The sequence below is a fragment of the Prunus dulcis genome, chromosome 8 (genome assembly GCF_902201215.1).
Source record: "Prunus dulcis chromosome 8, ALMONDv2, whole genome shotgun sequence".
Taxonomy (NCBI): domain Eukaryota; kingdom Viridiplantae; phylum Streptophyta; class Magnoliopsida; order Rosales; family Rosaceae; genus Prunus; species Prunus dulcis.
This window is the reverse complement of record NC_047657.1, coordinates 13259260-13280726: the sequence shown is the minus strand read 5'-3', so window position 1 is coordinate 13280726 and position 21467 is coordinate 13259260. Positions and strand designations below refer to the sequence as shown.

The following is a 21467-nucleotide window of genomic DNA, read 5'->3' as shown; positions in this document are numbered from 1 at the left end:
TCGTAACATTAAACATATGCCTAAATTAAACATAATAAAATAATATTAGGGATTTTTTTTTCTTCTCTAAATGGAAATTTATCCTAGATAATATTAGCTTGCAAAATATTTAAGACCATATAAATATTACATATCGTAACATTGTTAGCAAATTGATTCGCAGCCTGTTGGATAAGGCCCAATAGATAGATGGGACTGAGAGTGGTTCAAATCCCCTTGTTGGCAAAATCACCATTTCTCAACAAATTTAATGTATTTTTCAGTTTCAATCGCGATATTATCGATAATATCGCGATATATTACCCAAATAAAGCACGAACGAGTAGGAAATTATCGCCTTCGACATTATCGCGATAATATCGATATATTGATGATAATTAAGTAGATATGGGCTAAAATATCGCCCATTCAAAAAAACGATATTATCGGCGATATTTCACCGATAATATCAATATTTAATACTATGGTTATACAAGTAAGGTGCCTTGAATTATTCTCTCATTTGCTACACTAAACTGACTTCCGAAAAATAAAAACCACAATCAATAACAAGACACTGATACTTAAGAAGAAACAAAGAAGGGACTTCGTTTCCATATTTATTGGGAATATAAATCAATGTGATGAATTTGACCTTAAAACTGCGTATGCTGCTGCTCTCAGAGACATGTTGTCCTCACACGTTTTAACTGTCTGTTGAAAGTATATATCCTGCCAGATGATATGTTTGTTGTAACTGTACTTCCTCTATAATGTAATCTTTTAATAGAACTGTGGTCCTTGGACCAAAGACCGACTTCGTGAAGGTCTCCTTCCTTCCAACATATGTTGACTGTCACCCCACCACGAGCCTTCAGTCCTTTCACACAACCGTTTGCCCATTTATCCCGGGGAAGAGCGGGAAGTAAATACAGGTCCTTGATGGTGCTTTGGACAAGCATTTCTGCAACTGCAGCTGAAAAACTGGCACCAAAAGAGAGAGATTACTAGCATGTCTAGCTAACAATCTTTGTTACACACAAAAGTGTTTGGTCTATGGGACATATTGAAAGTCTGCATTGGGACATATAAGAGGCAATAACATTTCAAGAAAATTCATTCAGCAATGGACGAACTTGACACAACAAATAAATTTAAGTGCATCTTAACCCTTCCAACCCCCTTCAGTGTTCTTTTCCCTTTCTAATTGTTAAATAAACCACCATAATTAACAGACCTTTGGAAAAGAAAATTAAAATGTACTTGGAATGGAATAATGCAAGATGTCAGGAAAAGAATTGGTCACCAATAACACACGTGGCTTACCCAAAGTTGGCATCAATCTGGAAAGGGGGATGTGCAGTGAACAAGTTACTGTATAGTCCTCCTTCAAAATCAGCTTCATGATCTGGATCCACCAAGTCAATTAAATGCTTGACCATACGATACGCATGCTCACTGTTGTGAAGACGTGCCCACAATGCAGTCTTCCACATAGTTGACCATCCTGGACCCTCCTCTCCTGTTTTGAAGAACAAAAATTTAAGGGGCAATACTACTTAGTGTTCAAGAAGATCATTCCAATATGTTCAGAAAACCATGTAGGGTTCATTAGTATTCCATATTAGCTAGAACCAGGTAGGGTTTTCTACAGTAAACAAGAATCTTATGTAGAATGGCTAGTCACCATCAGCTAAACTCTTGGGTAGGGTGATCTTGTAGGTCGACGACATTAGTTTATAGCAGCACTAAAATTAGACACTCACAACAGGCCAACACAAAGACTTCTGTGCTGGTTTGTTCTCATACTTCTCTTGGGTAGGGTGATCTTGAAGGAAGGAGACATTAGTTAGTCTATTATTGACTCTATAGCACTGAAACTTCGATAGCTGTATATGTTATCATACTTCCTTTTAATGTTTACAATCAAAGAAGCATATAAATACTTAAATAGTCATGGCCCTTCCTTGGTTTCTAAGTGTGTTGTGGTGAATCATTTAAACCAAACCTCAGGGAGTATGCTGAAGGTTAAAGTCCTAATTTCAGTTTTACATAATCACCTTTCTTCAAACAATGTCTATATTATTGTAATAGTAAATGGTGAAAACTCCCTATTACCTTTTTATTCCTTCTAAATTCTAATGTAAGAATTTGGTTTCCACATGGTACATCAACTTCAAGTTACTTTTCATATCATTCAATTTTGCATCCAAATGCCCTACACCATGGCGATACAAAAATTATACGTTTAGTTATCAACTCATAATGTACCAACCTCTTTTATAGAGGGAATTTTCCACAGCTTTACAGAGATCTGGAGTTTTCTCAATGGTAATTGTGTGTCCCGGAAACAGGCCAAACAAGTGTGATACATGCCGATGGTGCACTTCTGGGTCCTCAAAATCTTGAGCCTGCAATATAACACAGATACTTGTCAGTTTACAGTTAATTGACAATTCTGTACAAAAACTTCATCACACATTATATAAGACCTGGGAACAGATTCCTAAGAAATCGAATATAAGACCTCTGGCTTACCCATTCCATAATGGAACCATCTCTAGCAATTTTTGTGGGTAAAAGCCTAGGTTGAGCCTCACGAACTTTCTGAACAACAGCATCCTGAGTTCTTCCTAAAACCTGTTTTTAAGGAATTACTGTTATACAAACCACAGTTTATGTAGCTAAGTAGGAATACTTACTAGCATAAAATTAGAGAACAACCTCAGCAGCAGAAAGTGTTGCAGAAAAAACTTCTTTTATGATTGATATGTCCATGGTTGATGAGTAGCTCACACTGGCCTGCTTACCATCAGGAGCAATAAACATGTGCTCTGGAGAAGTTGATGGGTTGGTTTCAAGATACCCTCCACGGCCTTCAATCAACCAATCCAGCAGAAATAATGTACATCCTTCCAACAAAGGATATGCCTTATTTTTCAGAAAATCCTAATGGTGTAGAAAAAAAATTAGCAACAAGTTACCTTCTAGAATACCTGAGTCAGATAAGATAAGCACCATATATAAACAGCAAGTTCCCTACAAAATACAACCATATAACTAACATTCACTTGTACCTAAGTGCTTTCAGGAGCCTGAATCCCTGGTCCCCACATAACATAACATCAGAAAAACAAATCTTGAGTTGATTACTTTAATTTAAGTAAAACATCATTTGTTTTTGCAGGCTTCGTCTTTAAGATATCAGGAGCTTACTTTGTCCATTGTATAAGTATAATGTTCCCATAGATGAGTACAAAGCCAGGCTCCTCCCATTGGCCATAAAGCCCACACAGCTTGACCTCGATCTGGAGATGTTTTGGCCCATATGTCAGACACTTGATGCACAACCCAACCGCTGGCTTCGTAGTTCACCTGAATTGTGCTAGGCATATTACTAAGAAAAGTAATGCACAGAGAATCAAGAAATTGCAGCAGGTAGATTCCAAACAATTATTTGAATCTTCTCAAATTCAACTCAGCATGCGGTAGAGTCAAAAGGTTATGGAAGGCTTTTAATATAAACTAGAAAGGCAGAATTCTCACCTTAGCAGTTTTACTCCCATTGATAGATAAAGAAGATGTGTAATCAAATAAGGGCTCCTGACATTCTCTTAGGTTACAAGGAAGGGAAGGCCAATAGTTCATTTGAAGATTTATATTCAAATGCTGAGCACCACTGCAAGTACAAGGTTGAAGTAAGTAACCACCTCATGTTATTGTGAAATCTAAGAGGAATAAAAGGGCAGCAAATTACTTAGAGAGAGAGAGAGAGAGAGAGAGAGAGAGAGAGAGAGAGAGAGAGAGAGAGAGAGAGAGACATACCCCCATGGAGGCTCAATATCCTTGTTCCATATACCCTGCAGGTTTGCCACTTGAGTTCCAACCCGTGAACAAGAAATAAGCAGATATCGACCATATTGGAATAAAAGTTCCACAAAGGAAGGATCTTCGTCAGTTTTGAAGGATTTCACCCTGTCAGCAGTTGAAACTAAGGCATCATCACTTGCCCTTAAATTTAAACTGCTTATAGGGTTAAGTTTCTTTGGCTCCAAAGTTTTATCTCCTAAAATTTTCTTAGAGCTCTTAGAAAGCTGCAATGAGACACGATGAAAAAGATTCTGATAGTCATCCAAATGGTGAGCATAAAGATCAGAATATGACAAATTTCTTATAGAGTTCAATGCATTGAGAGACTCTGAAGTTGGGTTCCTCTTAGAATCAGAAGGCTTAGAAAATGGTCCTTCAAACGAAGATGAGGCCACCAGAAGCAAAACAGCCCAATCACACCCTTCAACCCTTAATTTCTTGTCATCCAGAACATGTATCACACCACTGCCACCACTAATCTGCAAATCAAGGACCGCGGAAAACTGAATCCCTTTCGGATTGTCATTCAAACACAAGAATTTTGGTGAGATCCTTTTTCCAGGACAACTTCCTTCTATTATAATTTGGTTTTTACCATTTGCTTGTGAATTATGATGTAACTTGCTGTCTAGAGAAACTGTAAATGTTAGGGACCCTGATTTGCTTCCAGAGATCTTCGTCACAATCACTTGATCAGGATTAGATGAAAAATGCTCCCTTGTATATTCTACATCACCCACTGAGTATTTTATCTTTGCTGTTGCAGAATCCAGGTCTAGCTCTCTGCTGTAACTTTCTTCAGCATATTCGAGGTGAGAGTCATCAAATTCTAGGTTGATGTCGCCCAATAGTTGGTAAACCTTCATCAAAAGAAGTAATTAATAGGACATTTATCCCGGATATCAGAAGCCTCCACATGCAATTTCTAGTACCATTGGTAACAATAAGCTTGCGTTAATACAGCAATTAAGCATAAGCTCTGAATTATGAAATGTACAAAATGATAACAAAATTTCAAAACGGACGTCTACAAGATAGAATATTTTGTACTCTTTGTCCCTGATGAAATTAAGATCCCACTATCAAGCATAATCAGCAAAAATTAGTACATGCATTGAATTGCAGACCACATTTTATAATATTACTATGCGCTTAACATCTAGTCATATTCACTACAATTCATTTTTATTGAATAACAAAATGAAAAAGATTTAGTAAAGCTGATGAAGTTACATACATCAGAAGGATCTCCTGACAACTTGACTGCTGCTTCAGTAGCTTCAACATATTTACCACTGTCAACAAGTTTTCTAACCTCTGTGAGTGCCTCTGGAGCCTTTGGATTGGTATAGTTTCCAGGAGTTCCTGTCCAGAGTGTGTCCTCTACAACAATTTAAACTCTATGCAATGAGTTTTACTATAATTTTACAGTGTGTGTTTGAGAGACACTTAGAAATTGCATTCCAAGTTTTAATCACTTCAAGCATTCCAAGTATTCAAGTCCCAATTCAGGATTAGTCAGAAAATGCAATTGAACTTGAATATGACTTTGTTCTGTTTCCTATGTGATCTCGGTAACCCACCAAATAATATAAGAAAATAAAATAGCAAGAGAAAAAAAAGACCAAACCTTTAAACCAGAAACTCACACAACCAAGCATTTCAAATCTTGAAGCAAACAGAACCCAAAACACAGAAAACCCAACAGCACAGAACTCATCATTAACACAATGCAAGAAAAGATTTGTACTTCACCATTGAGTTGGAGTTTTTCTGATGCCACACCACCCCACACCATGGCTCCAAGCCTCCCATTCCCGATTGGAATAGCATCAGTCCAATGCTTGGCAGGCCCAGAAAACGTAACCTTCAAAGGCTTAGAACTCTCCTCCTTCACTAAACTTGGGGCCCACACGTCCTTCTCCGCAGGCTTCCTCACCAGAACCCACTCAGCATCCTCCATTACACACACAAAAGAAAAAAGTCCAATAAGAAAGAAGAAGAAGAAGAAGGAGAAGAAAAAGCTTAGGACTTTGTTTAGGCCTGGAGCTGAGGATTTATTATCCGTGGGTGAAATGAAAGAGTGACAGAAGAAAGTACAGAAGAAACAGTGGTGGGGTTGGGTTGGTGAGTAGCTTTGAATTCACACGGCATGAGATCTTTTTGGTTAAGTAAACCAAAAAAAAAAAGGTCCCGCGGCACGGCATTGTCTGTTTGTTTGTTTGTTTTTTAACTCCTCTGAAATGCTTTCTTCCTTTTTTTTTTTTCTTTTACCATGAGTCTATGTGGGAATATTACTAAATTAAAATGTGCATGTTAGTAACATTATGCTAATGGAATGTATTGAATCTACTACAATTGCTAATGTTAATGTTTAAACTTAAAATCATAGGCTATAGAAGACTTAAAACCGAACAAACACAACAACTAATTATTCTCGTAACTTAGAGTTAGTTTTATGTAGTTATGAATTAGACCAGTTAATTAAAACAACGTATTTTCTCCTTTGTACTCAATTTTCGATATTTTTTTAATATTTAAATAATACGATATTATTAAAGAAGGGAATTGAATCGTACCTCGGATACAATGGTAGTACTTTTAATCATTTGAACTATAAATTCATTGATTTTATTTTTATTTTTATTATAAATAAAAAATAATAATAGAAAAAGGTCAAGTAGGTCTAAAACATTGTAGTTGCACGCGGTATGTTACAGAGGTGACGATAATCACGAACGAGCGAACCCAGAAAGATTTGTGTTTCTTTTTTTTTCTTCTTCCCGATGTTTGGCGGTGAATATGTTAAATGCATGTGTCAGGTTGGCTCCACAAGAAAAAAATAAAAAATTTGATTAGTGATTAGAGCATAAGACACATTGTTCGTGCGTGACCAGAAAACAAAATCTCAATGTAATATCTTAGAATATTGAGGAATATTGTCAAATAAAATAATTTTCCATTTATTTTTTCGTGCAGCTAATCGAGAAATGAACTGCTCAGAAAAGGAAGAAGCTTCTTTTCTTTTCACTCTTCCATTGAAATCCATAACTTCATCTAAACAGAATTCAATATTTTAATAGTCAAGAACACATAAGATTTACCACTAAGATAGTTTATAAATGTTCAAGGCCATAACTGATTTGCTCACATAACTTTACAATATGAGACTACCTGGGCATTTAAGCAAAAAATATGCCATGCAAACCAATTCTGTCCATGCTCAGCATACAGTATGTAGGACTAAGGCATCATCATCCTTATCATCTGCTATGGATAGCTTGTCAAGAGGGGGCATAAGATCTGATTCATTTGCCATCTTGATTCTTTTCTTGAGAGCATCAAGCTCAAATTGCACAGTTGATAGTTGTGAAGTTAGCTCTGATTTTTCCCTACCCCATTCAGTCCTCTCACAATCCAGTTCCTGTTGGATTTCATTTAAGCTTTCTTGTAGTCGAATGCACTCATGACGGATAAGATTTTGCTCATCGGTCTCCCTATCACCCGTTGGAGCTGGCTCATCCGACCAACGAAAGAATTCACATTGCTAGCAGTATTAAGAACAGAATTAGTTAGGACAAAAAGGTTATCTGAACAAAGTAGTTTTAGTTCAATAGAGAGAGAAAATCATACTTACTGCAGAAATACCCTTCGGACAATTATAGAATAACCTAAACGGGTTTTTTGGGGTTTGAGATAATCTCAGTTTTGCAGGAAGCCCACATAGGCATTTCAGCTCAGAATCTCCAGGGGTATGACTCCTGTAAAATGTCATTCCTGTTGAATTCAAACATTGTTTGTGAGGAAATGTTAAGCAAAAGAAAATTTCTCATAAGAAGCTCCATCTAAGAGGATAGAGGTTGGGTTTTCTCATAGGCAGTCATGTTGAGAATCAGTCACCATTTCCATGGGGCATACACAACATTGATGGATTCTTTCTAAATGCCAACGCAAGAGCATCCTCATGATGTTATTTGAAACCACGAGTCTCATGTTGTAAATGATATCTACCATTAAATAAATAACAATAGACATCCCTGGTTGTGCAGTACGTTCAACTGGCAAACAAACAACTAGAACTTTATGGTGAAAACCTATACGAAGAAAAATTAAGAATACTTGAAGACTTGAAGCAAAAAGCCATATGCTTACACTAATACCATTGGAATTTCTTGTCAGCTATCTATTTGTGTTGTGTTTGGAAAAAAAAATTGCAAGCAGTAGCAGAGTAGCAGTTCAACAAAATAATAGCCCTGATTTGGATACTTTCTAGAGAAGCTACAAGTTCATGTAACAAAAATGAACATAGATATGGTCAGTGCACATTCTGAAGTGTCCAGATCACAAGCTAGCATACCCAACTAGCATCTCAGTATGGACAGTGTCACCGAGAAGAAGGAAATCAAATGCCTCTATTAGAAAGAATTCTATCTTCTAGATAATCAAAAAATTCCTTAGTTTAAGTGTAGGATGGGTACTACTAAAGCAAATTCATTTTAAGCTCTATGTGCAATGGTATGTGCTAAGCTCTTGTGCAACATTATGTCATATTGTCATATTCATTCCAATACAAAACCCAGCCTAGAACCACATAAAATTGTTTTCAGCAAAAGAAGCAGAGGCAAGGGCACCAGATGAGAAAGTTGAACAAATTTCAGTAGCTTTACCTCAACTGCAGGGATTTCCTCAACAAATGAGAAAATTTTACAAGAAGCAATATAAGAAACTCTAAAATGCTCAAAGGGAGCTGCTTTTCAGACAACAATTTGAAATAACAGAATTGCCAGATTTGATCACTTTATTTTGTCACTCACACTCCATGTGTTTGAATGAACAAACTTAGAGCCTGGCCGCTAGAGTGACTGATCCACAGCCAGCATTGCACCCAAATTTAGTACATGTACGGGTCTGATCCACAACCGAAATTTAGCAATAGAGAACTAATGAGTATGTTAAGCCTTATTAAGAACCAGTTTAAGCCTTATTTACTCATAAATTATGTTCAGCATTGTATTTTCACTATTGGATAAGCATAAAAAGTTAAGAACCATCTTAAACTTATGGGATTTTATTGTATTTGTGTGATCAAATATTGGGTTTTCACAGTGTTTTAGCAGGTGACTAAAGTTATAACTTACGAGTAACAAAAAAGATAAACATAGCAATTAGACTCAATAGACAGTAAAAAAAAGAGCGAAAATTGCAGCATAATCTTTGAAAGTTGAAAACTTGAAATCAATCTAACGGGACAATGCAACTATACAAACATACGAAAAAGGCCAACATCAACCACGATTTGTTAAAGATGGAATTTTTCAGATACTGAGAAATAAAACCTCATTCAAAAAAAAACACACAAAACAAAAGATCATGGACCTGAAGGGGCTGATGTGAGATATGTATATCAACCATCAGCTTCTAGGGAAAAAACCCATTAGCTAACAACTACAAGGCCTTGGGGCTCAACCTCATCAAGCTCACACAAATCACAATGGGGACCTTAAATTTAATGGGTAAACTTGCAGAAAGATTGGAACTTTTAAGGGTTTTGGGCTGAAAAGAAATTATACTACTACCTATATTTTCCACTTCTCGTTATTCTCGTCTACTTTAGTGACACGTGTACTCTCTGTATTTGACAATTTTACTTTATCCCACACATTCTTTTAAAAAGAATTGGGAAATTGAAAAAAAAAAAAAAAAGGAGTTAAAGAAAAGGAAGACCTTCAAATGGGTAGTGGCGTCTCCTTCGATGCTGCAGAGAAGCTTGAAGAGATGGTTGTTGGTGGGAAACATGCCCTGTAATCAGCTGGGCAAACCCATTGAGTGTAGCCGAAAGTGATGCAAGGGCCAGATCACCCAGAGCCAGGAGCAAACCCAAAACAGAATTATGAGCAAGGTGCTCATTTTGTTGTATAATATTTATCTAAGCCTGCAGTGCAAGAGGTTAAGCCTTAAGTGGGAAGATTGCTTGCTTGCTTTTGGCTGGGAAATATATGAGGCTAAAAATATCGCACACGTATTGTCTTAGGTTTAATTTCTCCCCTCCCCTAATAGGTCTTGTGTTTGAAATTCCTTCACCAATTATCAATATTGATTATATAAAGAAAACATACAGTCTCAAGTGTATATCTCTCTTTGATAGGATCCTAAGGGCTCTTTAGTCATTCGCAATCTAATAGACAGCTGTCAATGTATGACTATATTAAGTGGTTAATTAGTATTAGCAAGAATGTTGAACAGTCTTGATCTCTTGGACCCTATAGTCCAAGAGATTTATGGTCATTCACCGTTGGATGTAAATTCAACGGTTCACTCATTTATCACTTGAATCGGGTAATAATCATTTATGTCATATTGCATTTATATATATATATATATATCATTTTAAACCATTGGATTAATATCCAACGGTGGGTGACCACAATCTCTTGGACTCCTATGGTCCAAGAGATCGGGACTGGAATGTTGAATTGTATTGTGTTTGTTGAGTAATAAAGTTGTTCTCTGTTTTGGTATATTGAGTTTAGGTTGAACGGGTTTTATCATTGGTATCAGCCAATAGTCCTAGGCTTCTCTTCTTGTGTACATTTCAAAACGACATGAACAACACATTAACTCTGGCCATGGAAGCCAACTTCGATAGGATGGACGCCTTCCTGGCTCAAATCTTGAAGCGTGTCAAGGCCTTTGATTTTAAGATTTCTTTGGCTCTCAAGCAACATTCGATGTTCTCAGCGATTCTTGCTCCATGTGATGCAGTTCTTAATGATCTTGTTCCCATTTTCAGGGGTTGTCATCATGTTCTTGAATCTTGCTATTCAATATCTCTTTCAGAAAAGGCCAAGCTTGCGGCAATCTAGTTTTTGGGTTTTCTGTTGCCCATGCTGATTCAATGCATATGGTGATTTCCACGGCCTTATTTGTTGAACCGGTAAGGGGTGTTTCCAATTTCATTTCCAAGAAAGGTAACGCCTCTATGATTTGTGATTCAATTTCTGGCTCTCTTGTCTCTAATGCTGCTTTAGTGAAATGTGAAATTTCCATGGCCATTGATGTTGAGTCAAAGAATATTGTCTTGGTGTTGTTCACTCTTGATTGTTAAATTCATAGAGACGGGTCAACGATTAACTACTAGCAACACCGATATTGTCCCCAACTTAACCACTTACAAAGCCCAATAGGTTTGGGATTTTCTCACAAAAATCCTCGGTGTTATTAGTAGTAGAACCATTTATTATATTTTGTATTTTATTTAGTCGAGTTTCCGATGTGGGACTCATATTCTTCAACACGGCCCCTCACGTGGGACCACCACATAGTAGGTCACATATGGAGCCAAGTCCACATCGGAGTCAAACATTCAAGCCTAACACGTGAGCACCACGTATTGGATAAGGGTAAACATTCAAGGCCAACATGTAAACACCACATGTTGGGTAAGGGGTAAGGGTAAAGGCCCAGTAATTCAGGCCCAATCAATCCACCCGCTCTGATACCATGTTAAAGTATGAGTATGATTTGAATACTTTAGGTTTTCTAATGCTTCAGTTACACTGTTGAGGATATATATGTCAGCCAACTGCTTCACATAGTGCACACGTGACTTTGATAATCTACTGAGAGGTATTTTCCTTTAGCTTTAAGATATGCTTTATAATGTACTCGAGGTTTGCCACGGTTCTTTCTTTCTAGAAGCTGATATGTAGGCTCTGTGTCTTCTGAAATCAAATCATCATGGGATATTTCATTAGTGTTATCAATTTTAAGAAAAGATATTACCTGAATGACTTCATCAGTAGGTGATTGGTGCATTACTGGAGCTGAAGCGGGCAAAATCTCATAAAACGGTTCAATTTCCTCCTCATGATTTTGAAAACGTGGAGACAATTGATCGTTTTCCTCTGGCGCCCAGTCACTGTCTGCTGGTGACCGATCGTTTTGAAGCAGGTTCTCTGTAGTTGAAGAACTAAGGGGAGGGGACCGGTTGCTTTCCACTGGCAACCGATCATTTTTGATGCAGAGTGACGTTCTGGGGAAAAAAAATCAAGAATTGGAGCAGTGGTGGATTCTCGATTCTCCTCCTGGGCTGTTGAAAAATATAAGTCATGTTCCCGGAACACAACATCTATGGAGGTGAAGACCTTCTGACTAGGAGGATGATAACACCAGTATCCTTTTTGATGAGGTACATAGCCAATGAAAACACACTTTACAGCTCGGGGATCCAATTTACTTCGTTGGTGATCATGTAAGTGGACAAATACAACACATCCAAAAATTCGGGGTTCCATTCTCCGCCATTGTCAACCTGAATTCTGGCATGAAACTGAGTCTCCACCATTTGATAAACATTTAAGAACATGAGTCCCACATCAGAGTCAAACATTCAAGCCCAACACGTGAGCACCACGTATTGGATAAGGTAAAACATTCAAGCCCAACACGTGAGCACCACATATTGGATAAGGTAAAACATTCAAGCCCAACATGTAAACACTACATGTTGGGTATGGAGTACGGGTAAAGGCCCAGTAATTCAGGTCCAATCAATCCACCCGCTCTGATACCATGTTAAATTCATAAAGACGGGTCAACGGCTCACTACTAACAACATCGATATTGTCCCCAACTTAACCACCTACAAAGCCCAGTAAGTGTGAGGTTTTATCACAAAAGGCCTCGGTGTTATTAGTAGTAGAACAATTTATTATATTTTGTATTTTATTTAGTCAAATTTCCGATGTAGGACTCATATTCTTCAATATTGATCACATCAAAATAGTTAGTATTAATTAAAATCAAGAAAAAAAAAATGCACGTCGATACATTTTATAGGCAATGATTGACTCACTGTCAATAGCATATCAACGGTATGGTCTTTCTCAAAAATCATTTATCATGTACATAGCTGAACTAGTATGAATTATGCATAATCAAACTACACAATGCTATGCTATATATTATAAGTTAAAAAGAAAATTACACTTTTATATATAGTGAGAAGCACCCCAACATGAAAATCTAGATTGGGTGAAACCTACATGAGCCTAGCTAGGTTTAATACAACAACCCCAAATCAAAATAAAGGAGAAAAAAAAAACTACTATATAAATCAAACATAAAAACTTCATACGTACACATAATTAGATCTACTTATTCTAAACCCTAATCTTTGATCATACACTCAATTTACCACTAATCAAAGGCAAATCAACCTCATCACACCACTCCACACACCTTGTCTCAAAATATGAACTGTTCACCTCATTAGGCCAATAGCTCAACCAAACTTTCCCTCCTATTCTCCACTTGAGCACGCTCCCTTCCATCTCTCTGTTCAATCTCCACCCAACCCCATCCCCATACTCATCCCCACTCAACACCAAACTCCCCGTTTTTGTAAACGGCCTATTTGCTCCAGTGTATCGCTTTCGCAAACCGTCACTCTGCTCCCCAATAGCCGGGTTCCACGTGGCCACTTCATGACCCGTCATGTTGTCGCACAGCACCGCATCGAATACGGCGGCGTTTCCCTCCGCGTCCTGGTCCCACCTCCAGTTCCTCTTCCTCATCCTCGTCGACACCCTCGCCGCGGTTTTCACTTTCGGACTCTTTGATTTTACGAAACTGCCCTTCGTAATCCTCTGCGTTTTGACTTCTCTCTCTCCGTTATCAGTGGACCGGCCCAAACTCAACCCGTTCACGTAATTCGCCCCGACTTCTGGCCCGACCCAGACCCGGACTCTCGACGGGAAATACTTCTCCTCCGCGTAGTCCACGTCATCGTTTTTGTTGAATCCGAGGTTCACCACGTGGAAGCGCAGGTTGTCGACATGTGCAGTCACCTGAATAAACCCGTCGTAAAACCCAACCGAATATTCCACCTGAACAACCGCCTCCAGCTGCTGGTGCGCCAAGGCGTATTTTAGCACCGAGTCTCTAGTTTCCAAAGCCGGAAACTGATTTTTCTGGTTCAAGTTGACGGAGCGTGTGGTTTTCATCCCCATCACTGGCGCGTAAGCCTTGAGCACCCAAAACCCGCAAGCTTCCGTCGCGTAAGAGAACCCCAAGTTCTGCGACGGCGATGACGTCAGCGTCTGCAAGCCGACACCCACCTCTCTTAAAATGAGAACCCCAAGTTCTGCGACGGCGATGACGTCAGCGTCTGCAAGCCGACACCCACCTCTCTTAAAATGCACCACTTTGCTAACATGTACCCAACGGTACGCATGAAGCAGACCTCTGCGTCCACGCCGACGGTGATCAGAAACGTCCGGAGAGCCGGTGCTTGCTTGCACAGCAAGGCTTCGAGGTTGGGAGCCAGCAAGGATTTGAAGTACAGAGAGCCGACTTCGGTCGGAGAGTCGCACGCGCAGAGCCAGAAGAGGCGCGTGACAAAGACGAGGTCAAAGAAGGTGGAGAAGGACTCGGGGGAGTGGGAGTCCATGATCCAGGAAAATGGGTCGGGTTTGAGAGTCTGGAGCTGGGAGCGCGGGCAGGTGCTATCGTGAGAGGTGGGGGAGCGGGATATGATTTCTCGGAGGAGCTGGAGCAACAAGGGGAGGTAGGGTTTGTCTGAGGAGAGTGAACACGTGTCAGAAACCCAGATCGTCTTTTTAGGATGGTACTGGTTGTTGAAGCCGTGCAAGCATACTGAGAAAGTCACTAGAGTGTCGATGTTGGAGCCTGTGGTGCGCTCTGCCCGGAGTTGGATCGACTGAGTTGGGTTGCTGTCGTAACTCGCTCCGGAGCTAGCGAGTTCAAAAGTATGTGGTGAGTCTGACTCGGCCCACTCGGCCGAGTTGGGAAGGTCGGATATCCATGACCAAATGTCAAGCATTGCTGCTTGTGTGTGTGTGTGTTTTTTTTTTCTCTTTTGACACAAGCAATAGTGAGAAAGGAGGATTCGAATACCGGATTTCGGGAGTATCTGCTGTTGGGGTGGGAGAGAGTGTGGAGAGGTGGATGTGGTGGTGGGTTGGGTTTTAAAGAGAGAATGAGTGATGCTGGAGTTGCCACCATGGAAGCAAACACCAACCAAGTATGAGGGAAGGGTTTTGGGCTTCACGTTAATTCGAGTGGTTTATTTGCGTTTGATTATGAGGGTTTTGGATATTGGTTGGATGCATTAAATAATTTAGATGAACTTCGTTTTCTTTGCTACGATTATTCTTTGTTTGAAAGTTCGGGTAGAAATTGTTTGCATGCAAAGCAATATGTGTAGCAAACTGAGGACGTGGGGACGTGGAATCTTAGTGTAGTTTTTGGGGTGTGGCGGCATACACGTGTAATGGGAAAGACAAATTTGATGTCCCATTGTGAATCACTAAAAAGACAAAAATAAAAGAAAGGTTAAATGTTGAGAAAATGATTGATTTTATATTTGGGTGCATTTGAACCAGTTATGTCTATTCGACTGTTGTTTGTTGTTGCTCTTGTTTTGTTTTAGGACTTTGTCAATTTTCCGAACAACATACTACTTGCATCCTTAACGATAATAAGTTACTCTTGTTTTTTTATAAATTACAATTTGACATATATGTAAAAATAATTTATCAAAAATATAAAATAAAAAAAATTATTATTACTTACGAATGGATGATGTGTTTATACCACATGACGGAAGAAAAACTTACGTATGAATCACAAGTTTTTAACTGGCGAGCATGTCAATCAACCTACCATGCTCACGTGGCAGGAAAGTAACCATTAAGTTTTTCTCTACAGATGGGGTCTCCCACCGCTAATTTGCGGTCACAGTTGCCTCAGAATTTTCCCACCCTCTCGAGCAATGGCATCCTCTTTTAAATCTGATTCATTGCCCGTCAAAGCTTTTATTTAATAGGGCACTGAAGTTGAAAGATTTAACATGTTCAGAGAGGGAAGTTAATGCTTCAGGCTCCTCCTTCCGTTATTAGTTTCTCAGTTTTTTGAGAAACACTTACATCAAACAGAGTGAGTATTATTTAGTTATTCTTGAAATTACAGTATATTATGTATGATAATTTTTTCACGTAGCATATTGTGATTGATCGGACATAACATATTATAATTGATCGGGAATAGCAAAATAGTGTTATTCCCGTTTCATATAAACTTTTCTATTTTTTTCTTGTCTTCTTTAGAAGTAGAAACTTTCTTGTCAATCACAATTTGATATGTGTTTAGAAATTTTATTTTATTATTTTATATTTTTTATAAAATATTTTTAAATATATATCAAGCTGTGATTTAAAAATGCATCCCCCTAAGAAATGAAGGAAGTAATGCCCTTTCTTGTACACCCAAAAAGAAAAATAAACAAAATTTTTTAGTGATGAGCAGATATTTGGGTGCATATGGTGCCCCATAAAAAAAGCAACCGGCCCATATCCGGCCCAATGTAATTTTCGGCAAGAAACAGAGGCCCGTTTGTTGAAACAACCAAAGCATCGTGGAGGGGTCTTAAGTTTGGGAGCTTCTATAATGAGGGGTTATGTTGAGGGATTACAATAAGGGGCTTCAATCTAACATTCTAATAATAACTTTACACTAGATCAAACAGCTATTAAGGACCCACTCATTATAACTCCTTACAAAAACCCCTCATTCTAGCCTGGCCTCTTTAAGTTTTAGGCGGTGATCACCGGATACTTTGGAACTGAGAAATGGAGAAAGCTTTGAGAATCTACGCAGAGGTTCTGAGATTGGTGAGGCGGTTGCCGGAGGACACGAGGCCTTACTACGCCAAGTACGCGCGCGAAAACTTCGTGAATTACAGAGAGGTCGAGGCCGGCGATGACCAAGCCCTCCACGAGCTCTTCCACAGGGCATACAAGCATTCGCTCTGGGTCCTGAACAAGGTCAACTTTCTCATTCTCTTTCTCATTACACGCACGTTTCTATTGGATTTGGACAATTGGGTATGTTTATTTGTGTTTCTGATTGAAACCCATTTGGGTTTTCTTGTGATTGCAGTACTCTGTGGATGAATCTGTGGCGGACAAGTTGAAGAAGATCTGCTCCGCTTAGTGCGCCTGCCAAGTGTTCGTCAAAATGCCCCAGAGGGTTCTTAGCCACTTGCTTCTTTTGCAAACATGAGTGTTGTTTTGTTGATTGTTTGACAGAGCCAAGGATTTTTACTCAATGATGTTTTAATTTTGTCTGTGAAAGAGATTGTAAACTACTTGAGTTTTGTAACAAAAGGATAATAATTTTAAAAATAAATAATTTGGTTGGATCCCCGCCTCATTGATTTATTTATTTTACTGTAATCTGGACTTCGAAATTTTTATTACTTTTGTTTGATGAAGGACATTCTTGACAATGGGATGTGCTAAAAACTTATGCTAGGCTTGTCAGCAAGCAAAGGTGTCATACACATCACAGGAAACCGAGCCACCTCATTTTTCATGTCGTTACCAAGTTCTGCAAGCTGACATGCCTTATGAAGCTTGTGAAAATATAAATCTCTATTGCAGTTATTACTCAATCTGAAGTTGGCACTGGAGAGATTTCTGGTCACTGCATGAACATTATCTGCAAATGATTTCTTGTCCTACAAGAACGAGCTCGAGCTCTATAAATTTGATATACATTGTTAGAGTAGTTGTCTAATATGATATCAAATCTCGTTTTCCGCTTCTTTGTTGGTTTCTATATAGAAAATAGATAAATGAACGTTCAAAGTTGTCGAAACAAAATCATCTTTTTACAAGAACTTTGTGTACATAGTTGACGTAGGAGGATCTGCCAGCAGCCAAGATGTTCGGCGTGAACAGAGTAATTTTGGGCTCAAATGGTGTATGTTTTGGGGCATGATACCTTTCAAGAAAGAGAACAACGAGACAAAACAAAGTCATTTCAAGAAAGAGAACGACGAGACAAAGCAAAGTCATTGATTTGCCACGACATAAGGACAATTTTGGCGTTTAATATCGTTTAATAGGTTTTAAACAGTTTTAGAGTTCTATATATATGCATCTAATAGTTTTATGAAAGATAAAAAAAAAATTTACAATCATCACTTAGAATATGATGATGTGGGTTGTGGGCATCCAAAATCTTGTGCACCCCTCATTCCATATGTTCGTCTGAAGAAAATATAATCATATGGTCTGGTTTTGGGACCCCACAGTCAAAGTTGGTGACTTCCATACTTCCAGTCGTACCAAATGACAAGACGTTCGGCTCTCACGAGAATTGCAAGACGAACGTAAAAGTTAAAACAGAAATTAGTTCTACAAAAAGAGGAAAATTCGATTCTGATTTTAGAGAAGGACTTTAAGGGTTCGTTCGTTTTCTTCTAATAATGTGTTGGATTTTTCTGGTATTGGAATGCGTGGATGGACAAAAGAAAGGTGCATTTCTAACATGTTGTTGATTGATATGAGTGAAGGATCTTTGCATTCCCATCACCGACCAATTTAACATCTTACATTGTCAATAGGGTAGATAATCTCCAATGGAAATATGCTATATGAGATTTTAATTCTATATTCAATACGAAATTTAAGAGCCCAATGAGATTATATTAAAAGCTATTCCATTAATGGTGCTATTTTAAAAAGGAGATTATATAAGTTAACTATAAAAAATGAGATTATCTCAAATAGCATGATGCTAAATTGGTATATTATAGTTGAAAAGTGAAAAGTGCGCCAAAGTATAGGATACTTTCATGTTACTTTATTAAACCGTTGTTGAAATACTTGTTTAAATGTAGATGATTCTTATGGTTAGTTATGCAGAAGGAGAGTGAATTCTAATTGTAGAAGTATATCAGACTCACAATAGGGTCCAAATACATCAACAAACATTAATCAGTCGCACACCCATATTTACATTAAGATCCACATGCATCAATCAACAAGAATAAGTCAGACTCCACACACAATTGACCCTGGCATCATCATTAAGTACCTATGTGAAAACATAAACAAGTTAATTGAATAGAACATTAATGAATCTAAAATCACATCCGTTACATTATGTTTATGGAAAGGACGAAAGGTGACGGAAGAGGAGAGCGTTTTTGAGTTTGGGGTTAGGCAACAACGCGTTGGAGCTCGAAACCACGGTTTTCTCGGGCCAGGTGGGTTTGACCAAAGTCGCCGAAAACCAAAGCCAAGCCTTGGAAAGCCCAGCCACACCCTCCTTTCTTCTCAGCCCACCCCACCCATCATCTCTCTCTCTCTCTCTCTCTTCTACTGTAACGCCTCTAAACACCTTCACACTCTCACATAGAGAAACAGAACAAAAACAGAGCACTCTCTTTCTTCTCTCCCTCTCTCTCTTATCAACAAGAAGCTTCCGTTGTTTTCTCCTAAAAACCCCTTCGTTCTAATCAAACCTTTTTACTTTCTCTCTCTTTCTTTCTCTCTGAGACCCAAAAGCTTCAGACTTTTGGGTTTTGTTTGTGGGGTTGATATGGCCGAAAATGATGGTTTAGAGGGGGACCATTTGGCTGTCACAGAGGGGACTAGTTTCTCTCAGTTACTCTTCGCTGCTGATGAGGATTGTGGTCTTGGCATGGACGACGAAACCTTTAACTACACCCATTCATCTGCTTATTCCACCCAGATTAAGCCACCCAAAATGCTCTGCTTCGGGAACTATGATCACAGCCATGGCGATGGTCTGGAAATTGGGTTTTCAGAGACTGCTAAGAAATCAGGGGTTACATGCAGCGATTCCTCCTCGGTTTATTCAACCAGCAACACAATCATCAACGCATTGCCCGAATCCAACAATGTCAGTGAACAACAAGTTCTTAATTCCTTTTTTAATTTTTAATTTAATTTGTTTTCTTTTACGATTTTGTGATGCTTTTTGGATTTAATGGCAGAAAAGGAGAAATGGGTTAGGCCAAGAGTCGGTGCAGTGTGCAAGCACCATCAGCACAACGACGACTGCAAGCCAGAGAACCTCCAAGAAGACGAAATCTGAGAATCCCACATCGACAGGCAATGCGAAGGTCAGAAATTTCAACAAGAAACACATAAAAACTAATCTGCACCATTGCATGCCCCTCTGTCTCTCCCTCACTCAGACTCTTTGCATGCCATGCTCTCTGTCTTTTCTGGCAAGATTTTACCGAATGGGTTTGAATTTTTCTGCATCATTATAGAGGAAAGAGAAACTTGGAGAACGAATTGCAGCTCTGCAACAACTTGTATCACCCTTTGGCAAGGTCAAATTCCAAAACCAACTTGACCCAGATAGTTTTTTTTTCTTTGTTTTTGGTTGCAAAAATGTATCTGATTGAATAGAATTATAAAATTTTTATAGAAGTTTGACATTTTGGTAAATGTTTTCTGGAAATTGGAAATTGGGTTCTTGCTGCAGACAGATACTGCATCAGTGCTTCACGAAGCGATGGGATACATCAGGTTCCTGCACGATCAGGTTCAGGTTCTGTGCTCGCCTTACCTGCAACGCCTGCCTTCATTACCTGTAAGTCCCAACAAACCCCACACACACAACAAGAGAGACTTTCAAAAGGGCCAAGAATGACAGGAGGGATAACTTTTACGTGTTATTATATTATTGGTTGGATAACAAAACAATGCTACTCCCCTTACAAGAAAGTTTTGCTGCACACACAACACCGTCTCTGTCAGATTTTTCTTCTTTCTTCTTCCATCTACGTCCACACTGTGACGTGTCACTGGGTCCCAGCCTCCATGGGTCCCAAACAGATGTGACTTTACTGACCCTATGAGTGAAAAAAAGAAAAAAAGAAACAGAGCCTTCTCCTGGTCAATAGTCATAGTCAATTAGTCAAAACCATGACGGCCTGTCTATACCAAAACTGGGATTTTCCCTCCAGGGGTTAGATCAGTTGGCTTATTACGGTGATTCCGTCTCCTTACACTCAATTTTGAGTCTCAATTCCTGCAAATTAGATTAATTTAGAGTAATCTAGACTATAGCTTGTATTAAAAAAAACTGGGATTTTCCCAAATTTTCAAGTTTATTTTTTAATTTTTTTAAATATAATTTCACTGTGGTTTTCACTTGTGTGTGTGAAATTGGGTTTGAAAATTGGAAGGATGGAGAGATGGAGGAAGCAAGAAAGGACCTGAGGAGCAGAGGACTGTGCCTGGCCCCTGTGGAGTACACAATGCACGTGGCAAACAACAATGGTGCTGATTTTTGGTCACCAGCCATGGCCAACAACAACAATAATGTTTCTTCAATCAAGTATTGAACATGGAATTGGCTTTTGTACATGGTCGCCTAGTGCCTGCTCGTTTTGGTCATTTTAGAAGCCTATAAATTTGACATGACGACAGCTATTTTTGAGGAAAACCGTGAAAAGGGTAAAAGAGAATACAGAGGAAGACAAGCGAAGCAGAGGAATTGAAAATCACATGGAATCTGGCTGGTTCTGCTTTTAGGGTTATAGAGGAAAGTTAGTAGCTGTAGCTGTAGGTGTGAAAAATGGTTTTTGTCTTCTTTTTTCATTTTTTGTCTTCGTTCTTTTTGGTAATTCTGAAATGGAGAAAAAGTGAGAAAAGGAAGGAATACATGTGGCTTTTGGATGGGATTATATTAGCATGGCTTACATCTATAAATTTCCTTGGGTTAACGAAATACCAATGCCGTCTTCAGAATGAGCCTACAACCCATCT

The 21467-nt window shown here is 38.7% G+C and overlaps 5 protein-coding genes across 7 annotated transcripts; 2 read left to right on the top strand and 3 right to left on the bottom strand.

The window, feature by feature from the left end:
• Positions 1–410: 410 nt before the first annotated feature.
• LOC117637866 (alpha-L-fucosidase 2) lies at positions 411–5973 on the bottom strand. 2 transcript variants are annotated; one of them, XM_034372906.1, is made up of 11 exons: positions 5605–5973; positions 5087–5232; positions 3805–4709; positions 3526–3658; positions 3196–3354; positions 2976–3018; positions 2704–2891; positions 2518–2619; positions 2255–2390; positions 1306–1501; positions 411–963 (listed from the first exon to the last, which is right to left on the bottom strand). In XM_034372906.1, the coding sequence occupies exons 1-11, from the start codon at positions 5810–5812 to the stop codon at positions 660–662; spliced, it is 2520 nt and encodes an 839-aa protein (XP_034228797.1). In that variant the 5' UTR covers positions 5813–5973; the 3' UTR covers positions 411–659. The 2 variants fall into 2 exon arrangements, with proteins under 2 accessions (XP_034228797.1, XP_034228799.1); XM_034372908.1 differs by lacking the exon at positions 2976–3018 and having other exon boundaries at positions 2704–2928.
• Positions 5974–6855: 882 nt separating this feature from the next.
• On the bottom strand, positions 6856–9894 carry LOC117637693 (uncharacterized protein At4g04775). 2 transcript variants are annotated; one of them, XM_034372668.1, is made up of 3 exons: positions 9574–9894; positions 7487–7626; positions 6856–7396 (listed from the first exon to the last, which is right to left on the bottom strand). In XM_034372668.1, exons 2-3 carry the CDS (start codon positions 7622–7624, stop codon positions 7073–7075), a joined length of 462 nt encoding a protein of 153 aa, XP_034228559.1. In that variant the 5' UTR covers positions 7625–7626; positions 9574–9894; the 3' UTR covers positions 6856–7072. The 2 variants fall into 2 exon arrangements, with proteins under 2 accessions (XP_034228559.1, XP_034228560.1); XM_034372669.1 differs by lacking the exon at positions 9574–9894 and adding an exon at positions 9226–9511.
• A 3134-nt stretch (positions 9895–13028) lies between these two features.
• LOC117638522 lies at positions 13029–14692 on the bottom strand. The gene is made up of 2 exons (XM_034373632.1): positions 14030–14692; positions 13029–13967 (listed from the first exon to the last, which is right to left on the bottom strand). Exons 1-2 carry the CDS (start codon positions 14690–14692, stop codon positions 13029–13031), a joined length of 1602 nt encoding a protein of 533 aa, XP_034229523.1.
• A 1542-nt stretch (positions 14693–16234) lies between these two features.
• LOC117637973 (LYR motif-containing protein At3g19508) lies at positions 16235–17076 on the top strand. The gene is made up of 3 exons (XM_034373043.1): positions 16235–16296; positions 16457–16694; positions 16810–17076. The coding sequence occupies exons 2-3, from the start codon at positions 16500–16502 to the stop codon at positions 16861–16863; spliced, it is 249 nt and encodes an 82-aa protein (XP_034228934.1). The 5' UTR covers positions 16235–16296; positions 16457–16499; the 3' UTR covers positions 16864–17076.
• Positions 17077–18942: 1866 nt separating this feature from the next.
• On the top strand, positions 18943–21435 carry LOC117636792 (transcription factor bHLH113). Its single transcript, XM_034371465.1, has 5 exons — positions 18943–19584; positions 19679–19807; positions 19961–20023; positions 20179–20286; positions 20885–21435. Exons 1-5 carry the CDS (start codon positions 19261–19263, stop codon positions 21041–21043), a joined length of 783 nt encoding a protein of 260 aa, XP_034227356.1. The 5' UTR covers positions 18943–19260; the 3' UTR covers positions 21044–21435.
• The last annotated feature ends 32 nt before the right edge of the window (positions 21436–21467 follow it).

What these genes read in the sequence shown, in the direction of transcription:
- LOC117637973 (XM_034373043.1), top strand. Translation starts at nt 16,500, where the DNA reads ATGGAGAAAGCTTTGAGAATCTACGCAGAGGTTCTGAGATTGGTGAGG. An exon ending in CGCTCTGGGTCCTGAACAAG is followed by an intron (nt 16,695 to 16,809) that starts GTCAACTTTCTC and finishes TTGTGATTGCAG; the next exon opens with TACTCTGTGGATGAATCTGT.
- LOC117636792 (XM_034371465.1), top strand. Translation starts at nt 19,261, where the DNA reads ATGGCCGAAAATGATGGTTTAGAGGGGGACCATTTGGCTGTCACAGAG. An exon ending in CATTGCCCGAATCCAACAAT is followed by an intron (nt 19,585 to 19,678) that starts GTCAGTGAACAA and finishes ATTTAATGGCAG; the next exon opens with AAAAGGAGAAATGGGTTAGG. An exon ending in TTGTATCACCCTTTGGCAAG is followed by an intron (nt 20,024 to 20,178) that starts GTCAAATTCCAA and finishes TTCTTGCTGCAG; the next exon opens with ACAGATACTGCATCAGTGCT.
- LOC117637866 (XM_034372906.1), bottom strand. Translation starts at nt 5,812, where the DNA reads ATGGAGGATGCTGAGTGGGTTCTGGTGAGGAAGCCTGCGGAGAAGGAC. An exon ending in AGAAAAACTCCAACTCAATG is followed by an intron (nt 5,233 to 5,604) that starts GTGAAGTACAAA and finishes AAATTGTTGTAG; the next exon opens with AGGACACACTCTGGACAGGA. An exon ending in ATGGGAGTAAAACTGCTAAG is followed by an intron (nt 3,355 to 3,525) that starts GTGAGAATTCTG and finishes AGCACAATTCAG; the next exon opens with GTGAACTACGAAGCCAGCGG.
- LOC117638522 (XM_034373632.1), bottom strand. Translation starts at nt 14,692, where the DNA reads ATGCTTGACATTTGGTCATGGATATCCGACCTTCCCAACTCGGCCGAG. An exon ending in GCATTTTAAGAGAGGTGGGT is followed by an intron (nt 13,968 to 14,029) that starts GTCGGCTTGCAG and finishes ATTTTAAGAGAG; the next exon opens with GTGGGTGTCGGCTTGCAGAC.
- LOC117637693 (XM_034372668.1), bottom strand. Translation starts at nt 7,624, where the DNA reads ATGACATTTTACAGGAGTCATACCCCTGGAGATTCTGAGCTGAAATGC. An exon ending in GTCCGAAGGGTATTTCTGCA is followed by an intron (nt 7,397 to 7,486) that starts GTAAGTATGATT and finishes TAATACTGCTAG; the next exon opens with CAATGTGAATTCTTTCGTTG.